This window comes from Macaca mulatta, chromosome 10, assembly GCF_049350105.2.
Source record: "Macaca mulatta isolate MMU2019108-1 chromosome 10, T2T-MMU8v2.0, whole genome shotgun sequence".
In the NCBI taxonomy this organism is placed as follows: Eukaryota; Metazoa; Chordata; class Mammalia; order Primates; family Cercopithecidae; genus Macaca; species Macaca mulatta.
This window is the reverse complement of record NC_133415.1, coordinates 7,703,965-7,724,800: the sequence shown is the minus strand read 5'-3', so window position 1 is coordinate 7,724,800 and position 20,836 is coordinate 7,703,965. Positions and strand designations below refer to the sequence as shown.

The following is a 20,836-nucleotide window of genomic DNA, read 5'->3' as shown; positions in this document are numbered from 1 at the left end:
TCAAAGACTCACAGTGGTGGGCACTGCAAAAATGACATGTCTACGGAAAAAAGAACACTTTGCATTTATTGAATGTTTTCAAGGCAATTTTCTCTGTAAATGGTCTCAGTAATTTAAAAAAAAATCTTTCTGATGTAAAGCAATAAGTCTCATACACAATTCATTCCCTTTTAGGGCCGTATGAAAAAATCTTTTTTGTTAATTGATACTTAAAAACTACAGTTCTGGCATGGCTGGACTTGTACAATTTTTATTTTTCACAGCCATATGCAAACTATTTTTACTAGGAGCTGGAAAATATGACTGTATATTTCAACCCCTCTAAATTTTTTAAAGATATCACAGAAAAGTTTTGTAGAGACTTCTCCAAACTCAGCAAATGATATTTAGTGGGTAACAGACGCACATGACATTAGGATAGACCCTGTGGACCCGCAGGGAGCACCCAGTATATTTATTGGGTGCACAGATGCACATGACATTAGGATAGACCCTGTGGATCTGCAGGGAACATTCAGTTGTGCTCTTAGCCTTAAACTACTTATATTCAAAGGAAAGAAGCACAGAGCTGTGTGATGGAAGCCTTTCAATCCCTCTGAAGGAGGTACCATTTCCCCAGCGTTAGATATGGAAACTGACTGCTCCCTGCTCACACTCCACATCTTGTTATTACCAAGGACTGCTGACTCTGCACAATCCAGCCCCACGCTGCAGCCGCCCACCCCCCATCTTTCCAGCTCACTCCCTTGGGCGCCCAGAGCTCACACAGCCTTGACCCACTGGGCGCTCCCCTGGGCTCCTGCCTCCCTCCACACTCCTCCACGCCTCTCAGCCTCACTTCCTTCCTAACCCTCCCATCAACACCTTCGCCGCTTGGCATATATGCTTGACTCCCTCCTCCCCTCTGCCCCCTCCTACTCTCTTGGTGAGACCCTAACCGGGGGTAAACCCAACTCGCCACCTCTTCCAGACCCATCCAAACGGCCTGACATGGCTGGAGAGAAACACATCACGAGCACCTCCCTGGCTCTCCTAACTTGAGACCATTAACTCCACCAGAACGAGTGCTACATGGTAATCCCACCAGAACAGGTGCTGGGTGGTAATCCCACCAGGACGGGTGCTGCGTGGTAATCCCACCAGGACGGGTGCTGGGTGGTAATCCCACCAGGACGGGTGCTGCGTGGTAATCCCACCAGGACGGGTGCTGCGTGGTAATCCACCCCATACATCATCACTCTCACACACACATCCACAGATACATGCACACACACCATCACTCACACACACATATATTCACACACACACACATACACCTGTGCATATACTCACATACACACCATCACTCACACACATATATTCACACAGATACTCACATGCACACACACCATCACACACACATATATTCATACACATACATGCCTGTGCATATACTCGCACACACCATCACTCATACACATATATTCACACACACACATATATGCACTGATACATGCACACACACTATCACTCATACACACATATATTCATATACACACACACCTGTGCATATACTCACACACACTCACACCATCACTCACACACATATATTCGCACATATATTCACACACACATGCACACTCACACGCATACACCTGCATATACTCACATATTCACACCATCACTCACACAAATATATTCACACACACTCATACATGCAGATACTCATATGCATACACACCATTGCTCACACACACATATATTCACACACCTGCATATACTCTCACACACACACACAGGCATATACTCACGCACTCACACCATCACTCACACACATATATTCACTCACACATGCACATATACACACACACCTGCATATACTCACACTCACACCGTCACTCACACACATATATTCACACACACCTGCATATACTCACACACTCACACCATCAATCACATGCACATATATTCACACACACATGCATGTACTCATACGCACACACCTGCATATACTCACACACACATCACTCACACACACATTCACACACATGCACATATAATCACACACACACTCACATACACCATCACACACACATATACTCACACACACACCATTCTCACACATATATTCACACACACCTGTGCATATGCTCACATGCACACACACTTGTACATATAATCACACACACACCATCACTCACACACATACACACACACGCACACGTTCTCTTGCACATATACTCACACTTGCATATACTGTCATACACACCATCACTCACACACACACACATATACTCCATCCACACAGCCATTCCCACCTTCTACACTCTCCTCCCGCCTCCTGCTTTATTGACAACCTTACCTCTTATTTAACAGAGAAAACAGAAACAACTAAAGGACAGCATTCTCATTCCCTGCACCCACTTGCAGCTGGCCTGCTCCATCCCCAGATGAGACAGGTGCCTCCTGTCCTGTTGTAAGGGATCAAGGGATGAACCTCCGTGATCCTACCTATGGCCAGGTGGGGCCACGTGACGCACATGACCCTGACCCTGTCCCCAGGCGAGGAAGTGCTCCTGCCCATCCTACTCCCTCTCAGGTCACCCCATGAAGATGAGCGGTTTCACAAACAGAGCCTCCCTCCTTGCCTCACCTCTTCCTCCAGTCACTCATTCCCTTGGACTGAAATCCCCTCAAGATTATCTCCAATGTGTCCCCCTCTCTTAAAACCTCTCCAATCACTTTTGTCCACACTACTGCACAAACACTGTTCTTGTCAGTGTGACCAAAGACTTCCATCTTGTCAAACCCAAGGGCCACTTCTCAGTCCTCATCTTGCTGTCCCAGCAGCCGCCTTTGACACAGCTGCTTGGCCCTTCTTCCTTGAGGCACTTTTGCTGCTTAGCTTCTAGAGCCAATGCTCTCTCTCCTTCTCCTCCAGCCTTCTTGGAGTCTCCTTCTCAGTCTCCCTTGCTAGCTCCTCCTCCTCTTCCCATCTCCAAGCCTGCAGCATTTTAGTACTCAGTCCTCAGCCCTCTCTGCTTCTCTGACCACAATAACTTCTTGGTGGTTCACTCCTGTGGCTTCAATGTCCCACTGATGACTCCCACGTGTTTGTCTTGAGCCCTGGACTCTTCTCAGAGCCCAGCTTAGAATATCCAACTGCCCATTTGACGTCCACCTTGAGACTCTAACAGACATCTCAGGTTTACCAAACCCAAGCTGCTCTACCCGCACTCTCCTATCCCAATAAATGGCAAATCCATTCTACTGGGTTCCTTTTTGCTCACATCCCATATCCAGTCTACCAGGAGAGCCCATCGGCCCCTCCCTCCAGACCATTTCCAGAATTCAATCATGTCTTACCACCCCCAGCCCGCTTCCCCCCACACCCCAGGCTAGTGCAAGCCTCCTGCTTGGTCCTCCAGCCTCCACACTTGACTCCACGAAGCAGCCAAGGAGTTTATATTTAAATGTGAGTCTGAGCATACCCTCCATGGCCAAAGCCCCCCAGGGCTCCCACTCCACTCGCTGTGACCCACCAGGCCACACTCGACTGGCTCCTGGCCACCCCCTGGCCGTGTCTCCCTCCACCTGTCCCCCGCCTGCTGCTTTCTGGCCGCACCAGACTCTGCTGCTCCCCATGACTGCTCGGCCCCTCCCGCCTCAAGGTGCTGGCGCTTGCTGCTCCTCGTGCCTGGAACATTCTTCCCGGATACTCACTGGCTCACTCCCTGGCTTCATTCAGGTCTTGGCCCAGAAAGGCCCTCCCTAATCACCATGCAAATTAGGACTCCTCACCCCCAATCCTCTTATCTTTTCTCCAAACCCCTCTTCAACTGGCATCGCCTCCTTTTATCTTTATGGTCTGTCTCCCCCTCTGAGTGCAAGGGTTGTTCATGGCCCCAGCTCTAGGACAGCACCTGGCACAGTGTGGACACTCAGTGAGTATCTGTCGGAATGAATGAATCTGTCTCCTCTTCACCTGCCTGGAAAAGAGCCACGCTCTGCGGAAGCCTTGTGTTATGTCTGCAACTGCCTCCTCAGTCGACTGGCCCAAGCATTCAGGACCAATCCTGAGTGCAGTCATGATGACATTCAATGTCAGGCTTCCAATAACATGATCTTCGCACAAACATGAACTGAACGGATGTCTGTTATGTGCAGAGCCCCGTGCTTAACTCTATACCAGCCTCCTGACTAGAGAACAGCTTACAACCAAAGAACATTGGCTAACATGGCCTCAGTATCCAAAAACCGGGAATACTGAGTGCAGCCTAGAGGGAAAGGCACCAGCAGAAGCAAAACCGGCTCTGGTGCCTCTGTCCTCCACTCCACCGCTCTGCCTAAAAGAGGGAGCCTCAGCCACTGACAGCTCCTGCTCTCATGGTCAGATAAAAATCTCAGCACTTTGTCTGCTGCCAAAGCCAGATTCACCTCCTTTGGTAAAATGGAGGACATGAGGCGATGCGCTTTTTTAAAACCCCAGAGCAACCCATATGGATCTCCAGCGTGAGCACCGGGAAGCGGCAACCTGGCAGCGAGCTCACACCCACCAGAGCGACGTCTCCAAGGCTCTTATCATTTGTCAGACTGAAGTTTGGCAAGGGCTGAAGAATTGAGCTGCAGATGGTAAGGCTTATCAAAGGCAACAAAGTTAGGGCCGTGGTGTCCAAGACTTGTCCCACACAGGGGAGGAGAGAAGAAAAAAGTAAGAAGGAGGAATAAAATGGCTAAGCTAAGGCCCCCGACAATAGTGACTGTGTGCCCCCGCCCCCGCCACCCGCCCAACCATGGTCTCTGGGCTCCAGCCATGAACGACTTTGAATTCGCAAGGGTATTAGGGCTCTTCTCACCCACTGTGAGCTCCTATTTATAGACGGTCTGACCCCTGCTTTATCCGCCCCTTCTCACTCTGCCTCGGTTATGGGGCCTCTTCCTTCTTTCTTACATGCACCAAGCTTGCTCACGCCTCCCTCCCTGCCTTCGTTCAGGTCTCCATCCCACGCTGCCACTGAGGCCTTCCTTACTCGTCTATTCGAAAGCGCACCTTCATCCTCTGCTGGCCGCTTGCTTCATTTTTCTTCTTAGCATTCATCAACACCTGGACCATTTCCTACTTATTTCTGTAGCTGTTTATTGTCTTTCTTCCTCCATTGAAATGTAAATTCCACAAAGCAGGAAGTTGGTTTTGTTTGCTGCCATATCTTCAGGGCTCGGAATAGTGCCCGGATGCAGCGGATGCCCATAAGTACGTGTGCAGAGTGGATTTGCATGCCATGTCTGTGGCCTTTCCCTGCCCTGCCACTGTCCACTCTGGGGTAGGATTCGGTATCTTCTCTTCTGGCTTTCCTAATTATCCCTCCATCCAGCCAGGGGTGGAACCCTGACTTCCACCCTGCCATCTTGGTTTATTTCTGCCTGCACTTGGTAACTAGCTCCTTCCCCTGGGGGTAGGGAGGCCTGGCCCCTGCTCACCTGTCATTCCATTCTACCCTTAAAATCCCCAGCGCCTGGCGGGAGGAGTGCTCAGAGAGCCAAATCCACTGAGAGAGGGAAAAACCGCTGCACAGATAACAAAAGGGGAAAGGTCCCTGCTTCTTGCAGCCTCCCTCCGAACCAGCATGCCTCTCAGAAAAGAACATCTTGCCCCAAGTATCACCTGACGTCATTACCCATGGAGCCCTAACTACCTTCATTCCAGGTGCGGCAAACTACTGCCCACCACCTGATATCGTACACCTGCAAGCTAAGAATGGTTTTAACATTTTTAAATGGTTGGAAAAAAAATCAAAAGAAGGCTAATATTTCATGACATGCGAAAGTTATGTGAATTTCAAATTTCAGCATCCACAAATAAATTGTATTGGCACACAGCCATGCCCACTCATTTACATATCATCTAGGGACTGCTTTCCCCTCCAAGGGCTGAGTGGAATAGCTGGGAAGATATATACTCCTGAGCCCTTTATGGAAAAAGTTCACTGACCCATATTCCACTCCCCCACCCTACACACCACCCTCGCTTACTTACATCTGAGTGGGTGAGGAAGTTTCAGGGGAGTTCTTTGTGCACAAACATGAGGAAGAGCACTTAAGATTTTAAAAGGAAACCAAAGCAACAGCTAACTATGCCTTAAATTAAAGGCTCAGAGCCAGGAAATGAGCCCGTGTGGTCCCAGAGAGTCTCCTCTCAACCTTCTTGCCCCTCTCCTAGCCAGAGACCTGGTCCCAGCCCCACCCTGTGCAGCCCCTGCCGAGCCTGGCGCTGATTCCAGCCTGGCTCCCTGAGCCCTGCTAGGGGCCATATGCTAGCCTTGTGCCTGAGCAGGTGCTGCCCTCCCGGCACCCCCACTGCATCCTGGCCCCTCCACTGTGCCGCAGCCCCCACCGCAGCACTGCAGAGCCTGGGAGCAGGATAGTATCTGACCCTCTAGGTGTCCTCAGAGCCAGGTCTGGGTAGCTGCTCAGACCTTGGCATGATGGCTGAAGCAAGTGATCTAGGGGAGAACCATGAGACTAAACCCACTGGGCTCTTCTGCCTGGAGAGCAAGGCTGGGGAAGGCAAGACAGAAAGCTCTGGATTTCCAAAGTGCGGCTGCATAAGCCAAACCCATTACCTAACATTTAAAGCAAGGAAATGAAGCCCCAAGTCACATAGGAGTGAAGTAAAAGGAGGAAGTGATCACTAAAAATAAAAATAATAAATTTTTGTAAAAAGTAATAGCAAGACTTAAAATATTCAATTAAAAAGATTTAGGTGAACTGATGAAGGGCAGAATTATAAATGTTACTACAAGAAGCAGAGACTGTCTGACCTTTAAGATGAAAGCCAGGGAGTGGGGAAAATAAACCCTCTCCCAGGCAGGGTGGTTTGCCCCACTGAAAGGCACATAACTGCTCTGGGCTGGAGCGACCCCCACTGGACAATCCCAGTGTATCAAATCGCCTCTTTGCCTCCTTCCTCTCCACAAGCGACCTGAAGGGCAGAATGATGTAGTGACTAGTCACAGGCTCTGAAATGAGGCTTCGAATCCCAGCTCTGCACCTGTTATTCAGGTAACCTAGGGAAAGTGGCCTGATTCCTCTAACTTCAGCTTTGTTGCCTGTGAAATGAGAACGAATAAGGATATAGGTGTGTGGTGTGTGCTTAAGATGAAAGGAGCTCATGTGTGCAGGTGCTTCACACATGGAACACGTTCAATAGATGGTGGTGAAATTAGAATTGCTGACTGGGATCAAAGGCCAAGGATAGAGTTCCAAATAACCACACACCCATGTTGGGGAATATTAAGTGGCTGAACCAGCATTACTCTCCCCAACCCTAGTCCCTCCTTCACCCCTCACCCTCCACAGCACCATTGCCCAGACTAAGATAACAGAAGCCTAGAGATGGAGGAAGGTCTTGAATAGGCAGGAGTCCAGAGCCAAGACCAGGGCCTGGATCAGTGAATAACTATTAAGTGGATGGATGGATGGATGGATGGGTGGGTGGGTGGATGAATGGATGGATGATGAATGGATGGGACAGATGGGTGAATGGATGGGTGGGTGGATGATGGATAGATAGGTAAATGGATGAATGGATGAAGGGATAAATGAATAAATGAATGGAAGGGTTATGGATGGATGGATGAATGGATACATGATGAATGAATAGATGGATGGGTTAAGGACAGATGGATGTGTGGGTGGATGATGGACAGATGGGTAGATGGATGAATGAATGGATGATGAATGAATGGATGGAAGGGCTATGGACAGTTGGATGGGTGGATGGATGGGTAGATGGATGATGACGGATGGATGGGTAGATGGATGAGTGGGTGGGTAGGTGGGGAGACTACAAGCCAAGACAATCCTTGTAGAGACAGGACAGGAACCTGCAAAAAGGGTAGACAGGCATCTCATTTCCCAGTGGATTCAGTGATCTGCTCTGCACCTACCTGGGAAGAGGAACTGAGACTCAGACAGAGACAGCAGAGCAGGGCAGAAGCAGCAGATGAAAGCAGCCTGAACACCTGTTGTTGGTATGGACGGGACTTGTGAATTTCCCATAGGTTAAGAGGACACCACGAAAGGTAGAAAGCTTGAGCTGTCCTGTTCCCAATGGACTGCTCATCAGGGAAGGGGACCCAAGCAACCAAAGGAAATGAGCTGGACCACCAGGAGTGGGAGCTGAGGTGGTCCAGAGGGGGCTAAGTCAGGGCCGATCTTCCTCAACAGGAAGTTCAGAGGCCCCCAAAGCACTGTCCTAATTACTCCCCATGGGCCCTATAGGAGAGCTTCCCAGAGAGGACCCAGGTAAGGGAGAGACAGACATGCTCTCCTTCCCCAGCCCTCATCACAGACCCCATGATCTGGGGAAGACAGGAAGCAGAAAGAGGGAGGGAGGTGCAGCCAGTGAGCAGGCCCTATCCACTCCAGGGCCCTCAGGTGGGGAGGACCCGAGAAGGGCATGCTGAACCAGCCCCACACTTGAGGTTTAAACTGAACTCGCCTGCACTGGGCCGGTTCAGACCTAAATGTGACCAGAGAGCCGCCAGATCTGCCGAAGATACTCCTATGGGACGAGAGAGGGAGATTCAGCAGTGTCTGGTGGAGAAAACTGAGAGCTAAGAATTCAAACTGCTTCATATTTGTACCCCACTGAGTTCAGATGGTTCCATTAACCGCTAACCATGGATGCTATTATTACTCCAGAGTTCTTTGTTTAAAGTTCTTTTTATAGCACTTTGAGCTCCAGGAAGGAAAACTGTGAACTCAAATAAATCTGACCACCCAAGCTTTAAAGAGGATGAGAAAAGGCCGAATACTTCCTCTCTGAAGCCCAGAATTCCCACTCCGCCTGGAAAACAATCCCTCTGGAGGCCTGGCGCTGATGTGGCCCTTCCCGGAGGCAGGCCAGGCTTCTTCAGGCCAGAGTATAACCTGCAGAGGAACTTAAGCCTTCTACAATTTCATTCTTATTGGCTTCCACGTAGCTTTTTCTGTGCAGCTCCTCACTCGGAGCCACTTTTTCTCGCCTGGCTTCTAAGAGAATGGGTCAGGAACCGCATCCCACCCGCCTGCCTGTAGACTGAGCCCCAAGGGGAGGGGGCTTCGGGCACCCCCACGTCTTGGCTCAGCAGCAAGCGGAAGAGTTCAGCACCCACGGCTGTCAGTCTGGCACCTTTCTGTCTCCACCACTAAATTCATTTTAAATTTAAGAAGTACAGATTTGAAATGAAACCATGAAAAAGGATTTCTCTTACAATAAACACATCAATGCTCATTTTCCTTATTATTCTACTTTTGGCTATTTTGTATAAAATCTTTAATTAAAGTTTTTCTTTGAAATTGTCATTATCAACCCAGAAGAAAGGAAGGGGAAAAAGAACAACACAGCTGTGCAGATATGAAGCACTATTCAGGACTAAATGAACTGGAACGAAATAAGTAGCTTGACTGTTATGTTCTTAGTTTTGGCTCTGTATTCTCAATAGCACAGTCTAACTTGTCACTTTATATCGATTCCATCTGTTTACACTCTGCAGAGTATTGGCTTCCTACCGTGAACATTTCCTATTTACCAGCTGGTAGAGATGCGCCAAACCAGATAGGAAAAAATTAGACTGCATTCAGAACCTCATAAACACAAACTTCCAATCCAGGGACAAGCGGGAAGGGGGGGCCGGGCATCGCTCACCTTTCACAAAAGCCTCGCCTCCCTACCTCTGGGCTGACGCTCTCACTGCTCTGGCAGTTGCCCTCACAGGCCAAGGACTATGAATTTCTTTACTGAACATATGCATACCCTGCCTTTACCCACATTTCGAACAAGCTTACCTAAAAAGATACCCAAATAAGACCCACAAAAATGGAGAAAAGAAAGCTGACCCCGAAAAAATGAGCTAAAGAAACCTAAATGTCATAGTTGACACAATGAAGCAAAACTCTGGTTTGGGGTCTCCTTGCAGCCAAGGTGAAGAGGGAAACTTGTGCTTATATAAAGTCGACAGGCCACGTGAACCTTTCCCCACATTCGATTTTTCATTTTTAAAATGCTTACCTGTAATGTATAGCTTACAGACTTCTATTAAGAAACTCTAGCTATGCATTGAACTTATGACACAGCTATAAAAGGTGCCCCATCTATATACTGAGGGACTTCTGAGAGTGCCAGGCTGGGTGTGGTGGCTCATGCCTATAGCCCCAGCATTGTGGGAGGCTGAGGCAGGAGGATTGCTTAAGGCTAGGAGTTCAAGACTAGCCTGGGCAATGTAGTAAGATCCCATCTCTATAAAAAATTAAAATTTTAAATTTAAAAAAGCATTGCTGATCTATAAGAAATGTTTCCTTTCTTTCATTTCTTTCTTACCCAGCCCACACTCATAGGATGAGTGTTCCACCTCAACTGCCACAGGCCAAGAATCTTGGGGCCCCTAAGAGCCCCGGCCGGCCTCAGCTCACTCACAGGACAGAGCTGCACACCAGCAGGGGCAAGCCTGGAAGATCAGGAGCCACCACCCTGACCCAGCATCCTGCTGCTTGTCTGGACCTCATGGGAGAGGATGCTGCTTTGAGAAAGACAAACCGAAGAAGACTGGGTTACGTGGAAAGCTTCCCAGGTTGGGCCAATGCTGGGTACTGCCACGTGGCTATAGCACTTTGCCAAGAGCCTAGCCAGCCACAGACCACCTCACCTAAGAACTAGATCAGAATCACATTTTAGAGTAGAAAAAGACCTTGTCTGTCATCTCCCTCAGCATTTCCCAAAATGGCATTCCTCCAAGTGCAAGTTCTGGATCTAGAGTTAAACAAATAAATGCACAGAAAGGCCGACTGCAGCAACATTCAATAGATTTCTATACGGCGGCCTCCTCTGAGCCTTCACTGTGCTAACGTACATTGTGAATCCTCAAGGACTGGGGGAACAGCACTGGAGAAGCTGGGGCCAGCTCTAAGGGACCAAGTCAGCAGGATCTAGTGGTTAACTGCACGTAGAGGCTGAGGGAAAGGAAAGTCCAAGTGGCGGCCAGTTTCTGCCTTGGTGACTCGAGTGGATGAGATCCAGAATGTGGAATATGTTGCAGGTTTGGGAAGGAAGACTGTTAGTTAACTCAGTGCACACTCAGCTGGGAATGCCTGCATCCTCCCCGTTCACCCCCGCAGACATCTTTCCTCCTGGCAAATTGATCCAGTTGTTGGGAGAACACCCACCCTGTGCCCTCCCGCCTGCCTTCTTCTGTTCATTCATGAATTCCTAACTTAATGAGCCCCTGGTATGTACACACCACCCTTCCTCTAAGGTCTAGTTCAAATCAATCACCCTCCCCGGGCACCTCCCCAGTAGCCAGTACGGGTGACTTCCTCTTACGAAGTCTTGGAGAGTTTACTGTCCATGTCTTTCAGCTGTCAGTACGAGCAACTTATATTGCTTTATTCCCTGACTCCTCTTGATCTAGGTGCTATACCACCCAATAAACACATTTTTAAACCATCATAACGTGTTGCTTATGCTTGTGTTCCCAAGGTGATTTTAAGTTTCCAGAGGACAAGAATCAGGCTTTAGTCTTCTCTGTATCCCCAATAACCACATGGTGTCCCCATAACACCAGTAGGTGCTCAACAAATGCACATGATGGTAAGAGGGTGACCGATGACTTCCAAGCCTGATAACAGGTACCCCGACTCCAGCTGCATTCCCAGCAAATATACCCACAACGCTGCTGACAGCACTCTCCTAAATACATCAAAACCCCCTTATCAGAAACCTTCAATCATCCTCCTCCTGGCCCATGCCTAAGGGTTAAAACCTGGCCTTCACATGCGTCTTTTCCTCCAGTCTACCTTTTGAAACTCGTCTGTCCCAACTTGCCTTGAGAAACATAACTCTACAGAATAGCCGCAGGGCTTGTTTCCTTGTGGTGCTCTGGCCACATCCACACTTCCCTCTCCCCATGTCCTTTTCCTTTGCCAGGTTGCAATTCTGAAAACTACCCCACATCTCTTCCCCCACCCCATCCTCAACGTGCATTGCAAGTCTATCTATGGTCCAAATCCAAGCTCCATTATCACCTTCCTCACCCAATTGTTCCTGGCTATTCCAAGGAATATGAACTTTTCTACAAAACTTTCTTTATTCATACAATAATTATTTACTGAGTGCATATCAGGTGCCAGGAACTGTTCAAGGCACCAAAGTTACAGCAGTGAACAGGAGAGAAAAGGTGCCTGCTCCCACAGAACACAAATCCCAGTCATAAACAAGTAAACAAACAACATTTCAGAATGTTCTACATGTTACGGAAAATGTAGTTTTAGATAGGGTAGTCAAAAACATCTCACTGGAGAGCTGTCTAGTGCAGAGCTCTGAAAGCTGGGGCGTTTAACTGAAGTTTACTCGATGCACAAGCAAAAGACATGGGCATGTTCACCAGAGAAGGCTCTGGCTTATGTTTTGAATGGATAACTCTGGCTGTCATGTGGAATGCAGATTGTAAGGGGCAAAAGAGGCAATGGGAAACCCAGCTAAGGGGTCACTGACAAAGCACAGGCCAGCGACGATGGTGGTTTAGGCTATAATGACGGCAGTGGGGATGGATCAGAAGTGTCCAGGTTTGGGATCTAGTTCAGGATAGAGCAGACAGAACTTGCTGATGGCCTGGATATGGGAGGGGCACTGGTGAGGGAGAGGTGATCAAGACCGGTCCTTGGTTTCTGCTTGAATGAATGACGAGTGGTAGAACCATTTACTGACCTGGGAGGAAGGCTTCTCCGGGTGGGGCAGGAGGACAGTCAAGAGTTACGTTTTTGTCTGCAGACACTGGTGAGTCTGGGGCCTCACAAGGAGATGTAAATGTGGGCACCCTCAGCATATAGCCCTCTTATCCTTCCCCGGGTAGCTTTCAATCCTAGAGCAGCGGTCCCTAACGTTCTTGGCACCGGGGACCAGTTTTGTGGAAGACAACTTTTCCATGGACCAGGGGAGAAGGGGTATGGTTTCAGGATGAAACTGTTCCACCTCCAGTCATCAGACACTAGTTAGATGATTCTCATAAGGAGCATGCAACATACATCCTCGCACGCACAGTTCACAACAGGGTTCGTGCTCCTGTGAGAATCTAATGCCGCTGCTGATCTGACAGGAGGCGGAGCTCAGGCAGTGATGCTCATTTGCCCACCACTCACCTCCTGCTGTGCAGTCTGGTTCCCGACAGGCCACCAACCAGTACAGGTCTGCAGCCTGGGGGATGGGGACTGCCGCCCTAGATGATTGCAAGCCATCTTTTAACTTTCCACGTAATAACTCGTATGCTTTATGTCCTCAAATACAAACTCCTAATTTTGTTGAGTAACTTCTATGGGCCCAGCACTATGGTGAGTTCATTTTATATTTATTCTCACACAGAATCCCAACAACACCGGGAAAACCTTGCAATATTGTTCACCCAGTTCACAGATGGGGAAAGTCTCAAAAGAGGCAAGACTAGCTTGCTGAGGATCACTTAGAGAGTCTCTGTTGGTGTTCAAATGCACGCTCGGGTTTGCTAAGGCCAGAGCTCCAGACTGTACCCCCACACCCTGCTGCTTTAAACATTTACCCCTACAATCTTGTGTTTGCACTATTAATTTGTAACACACAGAAAGACAAAAAAAAAAACTTAGTCTGAAATAATTGCAAAGTCTGATATTGTAGAATCTTTGCTGTAGTTTCTTCATGAAGGCTTTTGTAAATTAATGATAGAGCAACCAAAAATAGGTCCTGGGGCAGAAGTATTCTCAATATAATTTTTAAATAAAATGCCAACGGATTATTTTGTGGTGTGAGATTCTCTAGATCAAAATATAAGTGCTACTCTTCATTTAGATGCACGTAGACACAAGAATAAAAGCTGTGACATTATTAATCACTATATTCAGTTATGATTGATAGGCTTTTCTGCGGGGAGGAAAAAGTGCCTCAGATACAATCTGTCCCAACAGCTCTACGATATGCTAATATTTTCTTCAGATGAAAGAGGAGATGTGTTCAAATACCTGCTACAATAGGCAATTAATACCAAGTGCACCAAAGTAGAGCTGATGAAAGCAGGATTAGGGGAATATTAGGAATTAACCAAGAGCTTGCATGTTTTAGTAAATGGCCTCATTTTGAGCTTGACACAGCCTTTCTGTCAGGCAAACAGACTGCATTCTAGTCTATTCATTCATACTAATGTAGTGTTATAAAATTAAGGTGTGTTTATGAAATGGTGGCGATTCTAACAACTGATTCTTTATCCCTTGAATATTTAATTTTTAAGTGTCTTTTTAAAGAAAATTCACCTCTTTAAGAGAATTAATCTCCCCACCACTTTTATCTCTTCTTCATGAGGATATTACAGAGCAAGCCAGCAGCTCAGCAATTATAATTATTTACTAATTGCTTCTGAAATGACTATCTCCACACACCTCCAAGGCACCAGGGTAATCCCATAAAAACCTGTGTCAAATCACTCGGTGTCCAACAGACACGCTTGTCACAGCCGACTGGGTAGACCAGATGTTCTGGCATCATGGTGCCTGAACCTTCAAGCATTTTTTTTCTTTTGAGAGCTCCCTGACTCGGGTAGTGACATGGTACAAGAGGAAACAGCCTCGGGCTTTGGATGCTTTCTTTTTCCTTTTATACTTCTTTAACTGAATATATATTCTTTAATTCCGGTCTTCAGTGAAGAATATATTTTTTTTGAGGGGGAGATTCAGGACCTTCTGAACATACACTGTATTCCCACACAGGTCAGAACAGCTTCCTGTTTCTCAGTACTTCCCTCAACAGGGCTTACAATGAGCCCTCACCCCACCTTAGATGGTAAGATGGGATTTTCTTCCTGTCTTAGCCACTCCTATCTTCACCTCTTGTCGGGAGTTGACAAACGACAGATGGAGTAAAAAACCTGACACTTGGTTAGCCTGGCAGCACACTGCATCTTTGTTCAAGTTCCTTCTGTCCTGGCAGTCCTCACCTGAAGAATGTGAGGAAGCTGTCTGAGGTCTCGGGCGCTGCCACCGCTACAGGATGGAACTGGGACCCCGCAGGCAGAGACGGTGCATGAAAGACTGACGAGGTGGAAGGAATGTGAAAGGCAGGACACTAGAGAGAAAAGGGAAGAAAATTCCCAAATGCCCAAATGCCTTTCTGCTCCGTGGACAGAAAGGCAACTCTGTGGTTAGAACACAAGGCTCCATTGACTTCTGCGGTGATGATGAACAGAAAGACTTCTCTCTGTGATGGACTAGGTCTAACTACAGGCATAACAAGTTGTCACATTTGCTGAATGCAAAGTAAGCATCAACATATGCCTGCTTAACCTTTGTTCTCAGCTTCCCTCCATATCAATATGGGATAACAATGGTACCTGCCTCATGGGATTCACCTGGGAATGAAATGACTTAATACGATAAAGCACTTAGAAAAGCTCCTAGTAAGTGCTCAGTGCTAGCTATTATTACTAGAGTTGGCAAAATCTGAAAAATTACATTAGTGTCCATAAGATTAAGGCCCCACTCGCCAAGAGGGGTCCCTTCTGTAGGTAGCTGTAGCAGATGCATCAGTTGCCTTCCCAAATCCATTCACCTTTAGTCACTTCTCTCCTTTACTTTTTCTTTTTTCTGAGATGGAGTCTCGCTCTGTCACCCAGGCTGGAGTACAGTGGCACGATCTCGGCTCACTGCAACCTCTGCCTTCCAGATTCAAGTGATCCTCCTGCCTCAGCTTCCCAAGTAGCTGGGACTACTGGCGTGCACCACCATGCCTAGTTAATTTTTGTATTTTTAGTAGAGACATTTCACCATGTTGACCAGGCTGGTCTTGAACTCCTGACCTCAGGTGATCTGCCCGCTTTGGCCTCCCAAAGTGCTGAGATTACAGGCGTGTGCCACCGTGCCTGGCTGCCCACTTCTCCTTTCTAACAAAACCCTCTATTTTCCATTTTGTTCAGACATCCGCCCTCCTTCGGTGGCCATGTGCTTCATAGGAGGGAACCCAGTGGCCGCACCAGGTGGTGATCAAGGTTGCTCCTGGCTGCTGGCAGGAACCAATTCCCTTGCCCATGATTGCTTTAGGTGTGGGGCATAATTCCAGGCTGTGGGACACAGGGAGGGACTTTCTCTTATTTTTACAGTCATATTGGAAAAAAGGCCCATTGAAAAAAGAAATTGACATCAAAATATCTGCCTGAAGTGGTGGCAACCTCCTGGTGACCAGAAAGAGAGGTAGGTGGGTTAGTCAACCCTAGCCTCCACTCCCTCCTGACTTCTTGGGTGACATAAGAAGCTCCTTATTTTCTAAGATAGTTAAGTTGGAGCCTTCGGTTTCTCATAAGGGAAAAAACCAAACATCTCTGTGGCCAAGGGGCTGCCACCTGGTGGCAGATAAAGACGGCCACAGCAAGGGTTTCAGTGGTGTTCGGCAAGGAGAACAAGCGTCACCCATCAGTGGGGGAAGGGACTCACATTTACTGAATATCTGCTGTATGCAGGGGCTTTGACAGCGGCTTTGCTTACATTCATTCTTGTCAGTACCCTGAAAGGTAGGTTTTGTTGTCTCCACTTTAGAGATGAGGAAACTCAGAACAAATGAGAAACCATCCAAGGCACCCCACCACCACCAGCAGCAGAGGCAGCGTTTCAGCCCAGGAGTACCTGATTCTCCACAAATCCCTCTGGCTCCTAGGAGACTCTGAAGACAAAGAAGCTGAAGACCAGAGGACTCAAGAGCCAGTCCAGGAGATGCTCAGGCAAGGACACAGTGGGGGCCACATGAATGCAGAGGATCATGGTTGTGGCCAAAATGAAAAGCAAGGGCCAGGAGAGTGACAGCAAGTGAGGAACGCAACAGGACAGCGTGGTTGTTGAGTGGAACCTGAGTGCAGATTAAACCAGAGCCAGGACCAGGTGGATCCTGAAGAGGACACGATGAGAACCACCCTGGGCTTACAGAGCCTCCTCCACCAAACAGAGAGCGCCTCTTCCCATGAAGCCATGGGGCACAGTCACCAAAGACGGAGAGACGAGACCCAGAGATCATCCAATCTGGCCTTCTCCCTTGGCTTAGAGAGACAATGACGTTCAGAGAGCCAAAGGGTTCAACTGGATAATGAGCGTGAATGTGAGCATCTGTTGGAGGGTCTGAGGGCCCGTGAAGAAGAGAGATGCTCACAAACCAGCCATCAGACCAAGCTCACTGCAGAAGAAAACAATTAGGTTTTGTTTTCCCACTGCTGATTCTTTGCTGTTGTAGGAAGGCCTGGGGTTCCCACTGCTGATTCTTTGCTGTTGTAGGAAGGCCTGGGGTTCCCACTGCTGATTCTTTGCTGTTGTAGGAAGGCCTGGGGTTCCCACTGCTGATTCTTTGCTGTTGTAGGAAGGCCTGGGGTTCCCACTGCTGATTCTTTGCTGTTGTAGGAAGGCCTGGGGTTCCCACTGCTGATTCTTTGCTGTTGTAGGAAGGCCTGGGGTTCCCACTGCTGATTCTTTGCTGTTGTAGGAAGGCCTGGGGTTCCCACTGCTGATTCTTTGCTGTTGTAGGAAGGCCTGGGGTTCCCACTGCTGATTCTTTGCTGTTGTAGGAAGGCCTGGGGTTCCCACTGCTGATTCTTTGCTGTTGTAGGAAGGCCAGTCCACACATGGATCAGCAGAGCCTGGCTCCAAAAATTCAGAGACATCTGCATGCATTCGTGGCTCCAGTAAGCCACGTGGACTCATATTTAAAATAAAATAATTAGCATTCTTTCATTCCCAAACTGTAACCATCACCCAGCAATGACATGTGTATGAAGAAAGGCTTACTTAGATAATTCCTAAGTCTTCCTCTCAGTCTCCAACATTAGTGTGTGACCTTTAGAAGGGTCAGAGTCCTCATTAGAAGCATGCTACTGCACCCAGCACACAGTTGAGGGGTGTACTGATTTGTTCTCTTTATTTGGAGGTGGAGCGGCTAGAAAGGAATGAGATGCATTTGTGTTCCTACCTGTACTTCAAAGGAAGCTGTAGGGACAAGCATAATAGTAGCAGCTGGCATTTATTAAGTGTTGCAGGTGCTTTATTCTGGATCTCTTTAAGCCACACAACAGCACATCAAGGTGGTGGCTGTTATCCCTACTGACAGGTGAAGAAACTCAGCGATGAGGGCTTGCCTGGGACCACGTGGCTGGTAAACGGCAGAGCCCCAGGATGGAAACTCAGGTCTGCCCGGGTCCTGGGGTCAGTCTCCTCCAACCTCCCCTGCCTGCTCAGGGTTGGGGTCGTAGGTAGAATTTGGGTTACAGTCTGTGCTGGCTGGAACACACGGCAGAAAAAACCCTCCAGTACTCTGGTACTAAGTGTTACCTTTTCCCTTCACCTGTTTGTTCTCATGAGCAATTGTATGAAAACTACCTGGGTTTCCACTCTCAGCAGGGTGTTCCATGGGGAGGAGGATGGGATAAAAATTAACTGAAAGGATGGATAGCGATGGAGTTCCATTTGAGATTTGCTCACCACAGCCTTATTTTGGGCCATTGACAACCCTGGCCTTTGTCTGCATCTCCACACTCAAGGTCATGTTGCATTATGGATCCTTAACAATGTTTCTGCTGCTGTAATAATTGTCATAAACAATGGACTTTTTCAGAAGCATATCATGATGAACACAGTTTAAAGAGAGAAAAGACATATACCCCTAAGTAATATCAATTGCACGACAAATTTCTTGCAGAATAACAAATGGGTCACAGCAAAAGCAGCAGACCTGGGTTCCTACTAATATCAACTATAGTGAAACAGGTTTTTAGAAACACATAATGCTAAGAAACTATCATATTGAGATGAATTTTCTGGTTTTAATGGTATCAGACAGGGAAATTGAGACAAACATTTTGTGCATCTCTGGCTATTTTTGAGTATGAAATATATGAGTCTCAGAAGAGTGCAAAAAAGAAAGAAAATTTGTCACATTTCAAACCAACATATTGAATCAAATAAATTAAACCATGATTCTCAAACTGCTCATGCAACTGACAGGCCCAAATGCATTTTAAAAAGGAGTCTGATTCCAGCCCCTGAATGACATTATCATCTCCTCCCCTCCTTAGCTGTGTGCTGTGAGATCTAACCACAATCAGCAAATAGGAATGATGCTATATGCTCTTTTTCTAAACACACAGTAGCTTTCATGGCTAAATTACTCAATACTTAAGTATATATCACTTTGAGTTTGACTGGTTATTTTTACTATGCAGCTCTTGATTGGCATTGACTGCTGCAAAGCAGCCGTTTTCCCTTTCTAAAGAAAAACCTGCTCAGTCTTAGACAAAGACAGAAAAGGCAGCCCTACTAATAATGATCTAAAGTTAATACAAAAGCAATTAATATTCCAGGACTTCTGCTGGTGTCACTCATCAAAAGAGATGCCATCCAAGACAGCCAAAGTAGTCGGAACGCAAGCTTTCGCCCTGGCTTGTTATCAGAAGATCTATTTAGTCGGACAATGTTGATATGAGAACTCGGATGATGAGGTGTGGCTCATTTTCTACCATCTACCTCCGCTAACAATTACTGCTGACGATGGGTGGGGTGGGGGGAAATCGTGTCTTTAAAATCTCTATTACCTTTTCTCCCACTTGGATTTCAAGTTCTCTTAATGTGTGGCAGCAATTCATTTCATTCCCACCTTCCCTTAGAAACAAACAAAAAAAAACTTTATTAAAACATTTTAACCAAATAAGTGTTTACATAGGTTATGCAGAGATCAAAATTACAAGGATTTCCAAATAATCTATTTTAAAATGCAAGGTATTTCTTACAAGCTGCTGTCTGCCAGGATCGTGAACTTGGGCAAATTACTTTGTTTCCCCCAGCCTGTTTTCTTATCCGTAAAATGAAATACGGTAGCATTTACTCCTCCTAAGGTAATGTGCAAATTAAATAATTACAGCTGACACTTAATGAGCACTTACTGTGTCCCAGGCCTTAACAAGCCTCATCCCATTTAAGCCTCTCAACAGCTCTATGGATTTGGGACCATTATCATCCCCGCTTTACCGAGGAGACTGACAGGGATCTTAATAGATGAGGAAAATGAAGGTCACATGTGAGGAAGTGGAGGCGCCAGTGTCAGACCCAGGTGCTCTGGGTTCACATCCAGTTCCTAACCTCTCTGCTGTGGCTGCAGCACTTTGATCTGACCACTGTGGGGCTCTACGTCCCCTCAATAGCTCACTTTCAGCTGCTCAGTGAAGGTTCAATGTGTCTGTACCTGGGTTCCATCTGCTTGTCCCTATTCACTGGTTTTTATTTTGCATTATCTGTGTATCTACAAACCACTGCAGAGCCCCTCCTTGGGACAAACTGGTAGGGTGAGGGTAGGAAGAGAACACGAGGAGGCAGAGCTGGTGACCCCACTTTACAATGTCTGTCCATGCCTCCTACCTGCCAGGTCTGGGGCCGTGGTGCTAAGCAAGACACCGCCTGTACTGGCGACAGTGACGGATGGGAAATAAGCAAACAAGTAATGTGAGTTGAAATAATAACAGGTGCCATGAAGACAATAAAGATGGGCAGGGAGATAAATTGGAGATGGGGGAAGATGGGATGACTCTCTGGATGGAGTGGGTAGCAGGTCTCTCTGGCCAAGTGTCTTTTGGATAGAGGCCCACAAGGTGAAGGGCCATGAAGCCTTCCAGACAAAGCAAAGGAAACAGGCAGCTGGCATGAAGCCCTTGGCTGGAAGGAGCTCAGCAGATCCCAGAGTCAGTAGGAAGGAGGCCAAGGAGACCAGAGCTGGATGGGCAATGAGAAGGTGTGCAGGCTATGTTTAGATGGAGGCAGATGCCAGGCCTGTGAGTCTGTGGGC

General features: G+C 47.5%; 1 protein-coding gene across 2 annotated transcripts in view; it reads right to left on the bottom strand.

Annotated features, from left to right (window-relative positions):
• Positions 1-20,836, bottom strand: part of EFCAB6 (EF-hand calcium binding domain 6) — a 306,925-nt gene that overhangs the window by 227,288 nt on the left and 58,801 nt on the right. For both annotated transcript variants that reach the window (XM_001108976.4, XM_077949368.1), the window contains one exon: positions 19,593-19,659. In XM_001108976.4, the coding sequence (XP_001108976.4) occupies positions 19,593-19,659 (67 nt within the window). The remainder of the gene's footprint in view (positions 1-19,592; positions 19,660-20,836) is intronic.